We start from the raw sequence: 10,618 nt of genomic DNA, 5'->3' as shown, positions 1-10,618 counted from the left end.
TCAAAAAGTTTTTGCCAGATTATTAGTTGCTTCAGTGGAAACACAAGATCTTTGGAATTCCCTGCTTGCCATTTTTGGTTACATCACTCTCTAACGTTTTTAAATATTTAGATTTTATAAAGAGGTGATAGGGTGGTGGTTGGCAGAAGGATGCAGGAGGGAGGTGAGTATCATTATTAGAAAAAGCAATGAGAGGGATCCTTGTGTTGTTGGAACCTTTCAGTATCTTGCCTGTGGTGGTAAATATATAAACACAAAAGATTTTATCACTAAATATATGCAGTATAAAACTGGAAATAAGATGGATTATATCAGTATCAAAATCCTGGTGGTGATAGTTTTTACAAAACATTAAAATTGGAGGAAACTGGGCCAAGTGTGTAAGGGATCTCTATATTTCTTACAAGTGCATGTGATCCTTCAATTATCTCAATAAAAATTCAAATTTTAAAAAAGTAATTCTGGGCCAAGGATGGTGGCTCACATCTATCATCGTAGTACTCAGGGAGGCTGAGGTAGAAGAATCACCTTAGCTTTGGAATTCAAGACCAGCCTGAGAAAGAGCGAGACCTGATCTCTAATAGCAATAGAAAAATTAGCCAGGCATAGCAGTGCATGACTGTAGTCCCAGCAACTCAAGAGGCTGAAGCAGAAGGATCTCTTGTGTCCAGAAGTCTGAGGCTGCAGTGAGCTAGGCTGACACCACCAAATTATACCCCCAAGCAGCAGAGGAACACTTTGTCTTGACTAATGAAAAAGAATTCAGAAGATTCAGGTTGGAGATGAAGTTTTAGGAATATATTACCCAATTTATCTGGTTTATAATTTCCTTTTTATGGTCCACAAGTTACATATAAAAAGCCTTGAATGCAGAAAGTTCAGAACCAGAAAAAAAATCTGTTTTCAATTAAAAAACAAAAACACTAGCATAAAAGCAGGACATAGTGCCTCACCCATAATCCCAGCACTTTGGGAGGCAAAGGCAGGAGGATCATTTGAGGCCAGCCTGGCCAACATAACAAGACCCCATCTCTACCCACAACAAATCATTAACAAAATCTTATGTTTAAATAAATAGCTCTTTTAATAAGTAGAATAAAATTCTAAATGAGAAAGCACCACAATGAAACACACGTTTAAGTAATAATGAGTTTTCTTTTTTAGTGGTACGTGAAATAACATCTTAAAATTAATGGCAACTTAGATATGGTGATTTACAGTATGTGTGTGAAATGAGGAAACTGACTTACAAGTCTATACTGACTCATGATGCCACCTTTGGTGCTAATTATCAAAATGCCTATAATAAACAGGGACAGTATCGTGTGGTAGAACAGAACAAGACTCGGTTAGGAAGCACGGAGTAATTATGCACGTTTCTGTTTACTGTGTCCATAGAAAAATATAAATTCAGGAACAAGAGAAATTTCATGCATAATACTTTAATAGGAAATGGAATAGACATTTAAAAATACTACCATTTGAGTTTTCATGCAAACACTTCAATATTTTCACTCACGTATTAAATAAAACACAGAACTCAAAATGCTAACTAATTCTTGTTAGTGTGACTAAATCTTCTAAAAAATGTTGGGGAAAACTCAAAATTATATGGTACATAAGGTCTACTGAACCTTATTTATTATTTATCATACATGTCAAGATGCTCGTGGTTAATACCAACGTAAGCATTTGGAGAATATTATTTAAGCCCAATATATATTAAACTAAGGTATCAGAGAACCTGGTATTGATGGCATCAGGTTACAAAGACATTTTATTGAAAATCATCTTTGTCAAAGTGAACACTGGAAACAAAAGTTGAATTATTCCAGAATGAGACACAAAGCTCTTCTTGTTAATAGGAAAAATTTAGTCCTATGGGTATACTATTTTCTAGTTTTTCTTTTATATTTCTTTTAAAAGAGATTAAAAGGAAAATTTAAGTATGTTAAAGATTACTTTGTACATTTATCCTTCTATTAGTAAACATCTTAGTAACTGAGTAGTATGTTAAGGCCACACATGCAATCATATGTCATATCAAAGGACTAATATACAATGATTTAGAAAATTCATTTCCATATTCATGTGATAAGCTTGAGGTCAGCCTACAGACATAGGTTACCAGAAATATTATTTTTTCTCTTATCAGGTTTTAACTTCTTTTTACTAGAACAGGATTTGGGGATAGGAATATTGAATGTGACAGGGTAAAATAAATTTATCAAAACAAAAATATTCTTTAAGAATACGGTAATTTTACTTATACTATAAACCCTCATATTCATTGACTATCACAGAATAATACTGTAATGTTTTTAAAAAAAACATTAAGATACATGAATGACCAGCAAGTTTCAAACAAAATAGTGACCAAAATATTTAAATGTCTCTTTGTCAAGCTTTTAGAAACACATTCAGTCTTCACTGTCCGAGCTAATCAGTTTTAGTTTCTTCATAGTCCTCCATCTGTCTTTTAACATAACACCTGTGCGATTTTTGAATTTATAATGTAATAGTATTTTAGACCACTTTCCCTCTCCATATTTCTTCACCCCAGATCTCAAATTCTTGTCTTCTTCCCAAAGCCATGCCTTTAAAAAAAAGCAAAAGTTATTTATAGAAACAATTCTTTAAAAAGAGTATACCTACTATAAATGTAGCTTTTTTCATCAAGATAAAGCTTACAGTTTCTTAAAGATAGAAGAATTTCTCTATACATTTCTTAGATTTTATATAAGATGTCATATTTAGCATGGTAACATTTTTAAGGGTCATTACTATTACTGTCCATTTTACGTAAGCTCAGCTTGCCAAGATCAGACAGCTAGAAAGTGACAGCTATACACCAATTCAATGTGACGTTAATTAAGCCCACACTGTCTCTTTAGATACTTTTCTTCAACTGTTAATAGACTGATATTTATTAATCCTCCATATCTATCAAAGAGAATTTACGAATGTTACTACTCCATTAATGAACTCAGTGAAAACCCTATTCTGTTTATGTTGAAGAAGTGTCATATATACACATACAACTCAACTCTTCTCTAAAACAGATTTCCTTTTTTTTTTTTTTTTTGTTTGAGACAGAGCCTCAAGCTGTCGCCCTGGGTAGAGTGCCGTGGCATCATAGCTCGCAGCAACCTCCAACTCCTGGGCTTAAGAGATTCTCTTGCCTCAGCCTCCCAAGTAGCTGGGACTACAGGCGCCCACCATAACAGCCGCCTATTTTTTGGTTGTAGTTGTCATTGCTGTTTGGCAGGCCCGGGCTGGATTCAAATCTGCCAGCTCTGGTGTATGTGGTTGGCGCCTTAGCCACTTGAGCTATAGGCGCTGAGCCTCTAAAACAGATTTATAAAAACTCAACTAACATAAATTAATTTAAAACATACAATTTGGGGCCAAGCACAGTGGCTGACACTTGTAATCCTAGCAGTCTGGGAGGCCAAGGCAGGTGGATTACCTGAGCTCATGAGTTTGAGACCAGCCTGAACAAGAGCAAGACCTGGTCTCTAAAAAATGGCCAGGCTGTGTGGTGGGTGCCTTTAGTCCCAGCTACTTGGGAGGCTGAGACAAGATCAGTTGAGCCCAAGAGTTTGAGGTTGCCATTTTGAAATACTCCCCATTTCAAAAACAGTCCCAGAATATTCTGTTCTCCTTAACAAAATCCTGCCCTCAGGGGACCCTAATTTTGCCATAATATAACCCTGGATCTTTATAAGAGCCTAACTAACCTATGGAAATACCCAGCTCCAGCCCCCTTTACCTCCCTTCCTCACTCAGGGAGGTAGCAGGGGCAGCAAACTAAGAAGCACTTATGAACGTCACGACCCATGCCACAGGCTCACTAAAACAATGATACCTATACAGATGACTAGAGAATGCTTCCCTTCCCCCTACCTGACCACCACATCAACCAGGATCCTGAAGATTGAAGCTCAGAGGTGCTTCAGACCCTTAATATCAGATCCTTAATAAGAAGCAGTCTCTAGGGAAACCCAAGACAACAAGAGACAAAAACAAGGATACTAGAGGTACTTTTAGTCTCTAACACCTACAGCTTTAGCAATCAATAAACACAGCCAGATAAACATAAAACCTCATGCTCAAGGGTCATTTATCTCAGTTCCTTGTACTTGGTACATTATGTCCAGCTATCAACAAAAAGATTAAAAACATGCCAGATAAAAGGCAAAAAAACAGTCTGAAGAGACAAAGCAAGCATCAGAACCATAATATAGGTAAAAGGGGTACATAATCAGTGCCAACTGAAAAAGGACCTGAGGAAGCAGGTCACAAGCACTTTACCTACAGATATCTCAAGGCCTGAGGTATATACCCTTTCAAAGTAAGAACACACCCTAAGGTGCACACCCTAAATCCCTGGTCTGCAACAGCAGGAGCTTGCCCTCAACCCACTATAGCTCAAAAGGACAGAGATGGTAGGTCTAAGATCAAAAGTATCCCACAGACAAGTAGTATCTGTAGAAAGCAAATCAAAACTAGGACCTGTTTGCTACATTCACTGGGGAGAAATATAGCTCCAAATAACCTTGAGTTACAGGAGGTATCTCTAGTAGCCTGCCAGCTTTAATACCTTAATATGAGCCATTTGCAAATTCGCTTGTGCAAAGGGGGAAAAAAAGGGCTGGACATGGGGGCTCATGCCTATAATTCTAGCATTTTGGAAAATGAGACTGGGAGGATGGGCTAAAAGCAGAAACTCAAGAACACTGGAAACAAAAGTTGAATTATTTCTGAATGAGACATAAAGCTCTTCTTGTTAATAGGAAAAATTTTATCCTATGGGTATTACTATTTTCTAGTTTTTCTTTTGTATTTCTTTTAAAAGAGATTAAAAGGAAAATTTAAGTATGTTAGAGATTACTTTGCACATTTATAACTTAAAGGTTCATAAACATTATTCAAATACAATAAAAAATAAATACCTGTTTTTTTCTAGATTGATGTTTCTCGGGAGTTACTGCTTGACTCTTTGAAACACGTGATATCCTGCTTTCCGTGGCTCTTCTCTCTCTTATCTTTCTTTTACCTGAAAATAGAAAGAATATCATCAAAAATTATTTCACATAAAAGAAAAAACAAATTATTTCCAAAGATTATCCAAAATTCTTATTTATTTATTAGCTATTCTAAGAAAAAGAACACTTTCTACCTGTTTAATATTTTTCCTTCAAAACTGCAAGCAGCACGGCACAGTGCAAAGATCACAGCCTTTGAAAATCAAGAGGGAGTGGTGGTTTGAGTCTTGACTTTTTTATGACTTTAAAAAGTCATCTCACCTACCTGAGCCTGTCTTTTCATCATCTGTTACAGAATGGAAAAATAGTTATCATACAGGATTGTTGTGAAATTTTCTTAAGAAAATGTTTAAGGGCCAGGCGGGGTGGCTCACACCTATAATCCTAACACTCTGGGAGGCCAAGGAAGGTAAATTGCCTCCGCTCACATGTTCGAGACCAGCCTAAGCAAAGCGATACCACGTCTCTAAAAATAACCAGGCGTTGTGGTGGTTGCCTGTAGTCCCAGCTACTTGGGAGGCTGAGGCAAAAGGATCATCTGAGCCCAAGAGTTTGAGGTTGCTGTGAGCTATGATGCCACAGCACTGTGCTGAGAGTGACAAACTGAGACTGTCTCAAAAACAAAAAATTATACTTGGAGATTTCATCACTCTTCCCTCAGCAATTGGTAGAAGAAGTAGACAGGAAATGAGTAAGGATATAGAACACCTGATCAGCACTATTAACAACTTGACCTAATTAAAACATTTTCAACAATTGCAGAATTCAAATATTTTCTTAAGTGCATATCCACAATCACCAAGATAGACCATATTGTGGGCAACAAACCAAATCTTTACCAAAAAACCCAAAAAACAAAGAATAATTCTACATCGCATCTTACACTGAAATAGAAACTGAAAATCAATAACAAAAAGGCATGTAGGAGTTAAACAAACTTCAAAATAGCCCATAGGTCAATTAAAGTCTCAAGGGAAAAGAACATATTATTTTGACCTGAAAATCCAACATAAAATGTGTACGATACAGCTAGAGCAGTAAAGTACTGCTGGATACATAGATTGCTTTCAATCTATCCATTTTTCTAAATTCTAATATGTTCATGCTTTTAAACGAACATATTAGAAAAACCTGAGCATCTACAAAGAAAAAGCAACTTGTATAAAGGTGGAAAGAGGTCAGGGTAATGTCAGACTTCTCCACAACAGCGTCCAAAATCAGACGCAAAGCTGTGATGACAAAATATTTCCAAAGATTATATTTAATCAAATATCCTTTTAAGTAAAATAGAATAAACATTCTTTTGCATGTAAGAGTTTAGAAATTATAAAGCCTATATATAAAACAAGAAATAAATCCAAACGAAGAGCTAAAGAATGAGGGAATTCAGCTCAGTGCCTGTAGCCCATTGGTTAGGGTGCCGGCCACATACACCGGGACTGTGGGTTCGAATCCGTCTGGGCCTGCAAACAACAATGACAACAACAACAACAACACCTGGGCATTGTGGCAGGTGCTTATAATCCCAGCTACTTGGGAAGCTGAGGCAAGAGAATCACTTCAGCCCAAGAGTTTGAGGTTGCGATGAGCTGTGATGCCACAGCACTCTACCAAGGGCAACATAATGAGACTCTGTCTCAAAAAAATAAATAAATAAAATGAAATAAACAGATAAATAAATAATAAATTTAAATAAAGAAGATTAAAGTACTTTGGAAATTATGGTTAGAAAACCATGTCATAGATCTTGATTATATAAAATATAACAGAAAAACAAGGGATTGGTGAGCCGTATTTAACGGTATAAAGTGTTACTGTATAGTTATAGAACAAACCAGACCCAGCTTCTCAAAACATTTCATTCTCTCTTGCCACAAGTTACCAAGTAAAGCATTTCATTATTTCGGAGGGATCATACAGGGTACTGATATTATTTCTTGTGAACAACATTTCTATAAAACTCAGTCCTTCAGTTTACTTTTTAACATTAAATGCAAACACGTTTTCAAGTAATATATTTATAACCTGATCACATTTCCCTAAATTTGTATTTTACTTGCTTTCAATCTACCCATTCTTCTATTGAGGCAGTCTATCTAGCAGTTAAGGAATGGGCTCTGGAATGAGAATGTCCGATTTCTAATCCTGGCTCTGGTTCTGTTTTATACTGTGAAAATGAAGGCATTTTACTTCTTTTTGTTTCAGCTTCCCTGTCTGTAAGATGAGGATGATAAAAAGAATTGATCTCTTAAGATTGAGAATTAAATGAGTTTACATATAAAAAGCTTTTAACTCTAATACTGATAATAATTTTGCTCAATGCTAGTGAGTTTCCTACATAGAAGGAATTTGAGTAATTGTTTATACTTTTAATTTTTCTGAATTACTCGATGTTCTCCCAAGCATATCTCAATTTTACAAAACAAAAATTTGCTTTTGGAAAAAATGTTTTCAAAAATAGGTTTAGCACAAACAAAACTAATATCATCTAATAATAAAACATCTAAAAACAATCAGAGTGTATTTACACAAACCTAGATGATACATGTACGTACATTTTAATGTGGAAAACCAGAACCACTATTGAATAGCAATCATTTTCCCAACTTGATCTGCAATACTAACATCAAGTGCCATGTATCAGATGTCTTTATATGCTCCATTATACTCCTATGGGGCCAGTGTCATTGACAAAATTACTGAAGTGTCATTATGCAGCACATGGTTGTATTTGAAGCTGTCAAATACAGAGAGAGCACCTGGGTACCATTTAAGTAAACTGAATTTTTAAAAGAATGTTCATATTACTGATAGCTAACAAAAAGTCAAGAAACATGCCAAAACTCACAAGACTTTATAGATTCAACAAGACTTTATAGATTCAACAGCTATAGTCATTGGCAAGCTGCTCTGCAAAGAGGTTATGATCTTCATCAAAGTTGAATTACTGATATACCATGTAGATAGAGCACGAACAATCTAATGTCTCCTTTTCTTTCAACTTGGACTGTAAAATTAGAAATCCAGAAAAATATTCTAACTATAATAGTCTAGAATTATGATTCATAGCTGTCTTGCAGCAACAGATACAAAAAACAATTCTGGGCCAGGCATGGTGGCTCACACCTGTGATCCTAGCACACTGGGTAGTTGACGAAGGTGCATTGCCTCAGCTCAGGAGTTTGCAACCAGACTCAGTAAGAAGAGTGAGAACCCATCGCTACAAAAAAAAAAAAAAAAATAGTGGGTGCCTGCCTGTAGTTCCAGCTTCTTTGGAGGCAGGAGGATTGCTTGAGCCCAGGAGTTTGAGGTTGCTGTGAACTATGACACCATGGCACTCTACCAAGGGTGACAAAGTGAGACTCTCCCTCCAAAAAAAAAAAAAAAAAAAAAACCAAACCAAAATCAATTCTGGAATTCCAACATTAGGCAAATAACTTCAGACCTTCAGTTTTCTCACTTCAAAATGAAAGTGATAATAATACCTATGAATATAAATGTTTTAGAGCTGTATTTCATATATTAGCTAATAGTGTGCATGTCATCAGTTATCAGGTATGAATAAAATTATTCAATAGTGCTCGCTTCGGCAGCACATATACTAAAATTGGAACGATACAGAGAAGATTAGCATGGCCCCTGCGCAAGGATGACACGCAAATTCGTGAAGCGTTCCATATTTAAAAAAAAAAAAAAAAAAAAATTATTCAATAATATTTATTGCAGGCCTACTATATGCCTGGCATCAAGTTAGTACCTTATGACTATAAAATAAATCTAATTTCAGGCCAGGCATGATGGCTCACACCTGTATCTTCTGGGAGTATAAGCATTCTGGGAGGCCAAGGTGGGTAGATTACTTGAGCTCATGGATGCGAGACCAGCCTGAGTCAGAGACTCAGTCTCTACTAAAAAATTCAAAAAACTGAGGTAGGAGAACTGGTTGAGCCCAAGAGTTGGAGGTTGCTGTGAGCTATGATTTCACCATGGCACTTTACCCAGGGCGAAAGCTTGAGTGTCACAAAAAAAAAATCTAATTTAATTATGGTATTTATTATTTTTATTATGACCTAAAAGTATTTAGGTTTGGATCTATAAGGTTTAAAAATTCCTGCATTTGTACTAGATCTAGGATATTAATATAGGATCAATAATAATTTTTTTTTGTTGTTGTTGTTGTTGTTGTAGAGACAGAGTCTCACTTTATGGCCCTCGGTAGAGTGCCGTGGCCTCACACAGCTCATAGCAACCTCCAACTCCTGGGCTTAAGTGATTCTCTTGCCTCAGCCTCCCAAGTAGCTAGGACTACAGGCGCCCACCACAACGCCCGGCTATTTTTTTTGGTTGCAGTTTGGCCGGGGCTGGGTTTGAACCCGCCACCCTCAGTATATGGGGCCGGCGCCTTACCGACTGAGCCACAAGCGCCGCCCAATAATAATAATAATTTAATGCCTTTTAAATGAATATATACTTAAGATAGAACTTGCAATAAAATTATAATTGAAAATAATCATGGACTGCTCCTTTTTTTGTAAATGGACCACTCACTCTTAAGAGCTCTTTTTCTTTTTGGGGCATTGTTTTTCTTAAATCCAGCAATTCCTTTCATAAAATAACAAAGTTTAAATGCAATAAGGGGATACAGATTCTCTATATAGTCAATCCTAATAATTCAGGGATTCTATACGAAAATTCATTGACCTACTAAAATTTGTCTAACTTCAAAATCAATCAATACAACACTTTGAGGGTCACTGATGGACACATCCAAGGCAATGAAAACTTTTGAATTGGCAGACATGCACGCTTCCACAGCTGAGATAAAACAGGGCAATGCTCTGCTTTGTTTCATCTCTCATACTAATAACAAGTATCTTTTTCATGGTTTGTTTAGTGACACATTTTTTGAATTTCTGTGCTTTTTGTTTGCAATTTTACTGCCCCCACATGTAGAACTGAAGTGCTACCTAATGTTCCTAAGTGTAAAGGGCTGTATTTTTACAGAGAAAATATGTGTGTTATATAAGCTTTAGTTAGGCCTGAGTTACGCAGTGCTACTGATAGTGATTAAATATGAATGAGTCAACCATATATAATAAAGTGTCTTAACAGAAACACACATAAACAAGGTTATGTATTGATCAGTTCACAAAAATGCTGTGATCAGAAGCTCGTAGGAACCTAACCTCGCATTTCCCCTAGGAGTAATGATTCAGTATTTGCTAATTCAATGCTCTCAACTGTACTTCTCAGAAAACTAACTATACACATGCTTTCCTTAATGACAAGGATATGTTCAGAGAAATGTATTCTTAGGTGATTTCCATATATGAATATCATAGTGTATACTTACACAAACCTAGATGATATGTGCACGTACATTTTAATGTGGAAAACCAGAACCACTACTGAATAGCAATCATTTCCCCTACTTGATCTGCAATATTAATATCAAGTGCCATGTATCAGATGTCTATATAGGCTCCATTATACTCCTATGGGGCCAGTGTCATTCGCAAAATTACTAAAGTGTCATTATGCAGCACATGATTGTGTTTGAAGCTGTCAAA

The 10,618-nt window shown here is 36.2% G+C and overlaps 1 protein-coding gene and 1 non-coding gene across 4 annotated transcripts in view; one reads left to right on the top strand and one right to left on the bottom strand.

Annotated features, from left to right (window-relative positions):
• Positions 1-971: 971 nt before the first annotated feature.
• Positions 972-10,618, bottom strand: part of TERF1 (telomeric repeat binding factor 1) — a 33,563-nt gene continuing 23,916 nt past the window's right edge. The window contains exons 8-9 of one of the 3 annotated variants that reach the window (XM_053558912.1): positions 4,956-5,059; positions 972-2,597 (exon numbers count right to left, since the gene is read on the bottom strand). In XM_053558912.1, the coding sequence (XP_053414887.1) occupies positions 2,421-2,597; positions 4,956-5,059 (281 nt within the window). In that variant the 3' untranslated portion in view covers positions 972-2,420. Of the gene's footprint in view, positions 2,598-4,951; positions 5,060-10,618 lie in introns of those variants that run through there. The other 2 variants (XM_053558911.1, XM_053558913.1) reach the window with 2 other exon arrangements.
• LOC128564254 (U6 spliceosomal RNA) lies at positions 8,626-8,732 on the top strand. Its single transcript, XR_008374095.1, has one exon. It is a non-coding gene; the product is annotated as a U6 spliceosomal RNA (small nuclear RNA).

This window comes from Nycticebus coucang, chromosome 13, assembly GCF_027406575.1.
Source record: "Nycticebus coucang isolate mNycCou1 chromosome 13, mNycCou1.pri, whole genome shotgun sequence".
In the NCBI taxonomy this organism is placed as follows: Eukaryota; Metazoa; Chordata; class Mammalia; order Primates; family Lorisidae; genus Nycticebus; species Nycticebus coucang.
This window is presented reverse-complemented; position numbering and strand designations above follow the sequence as displayed.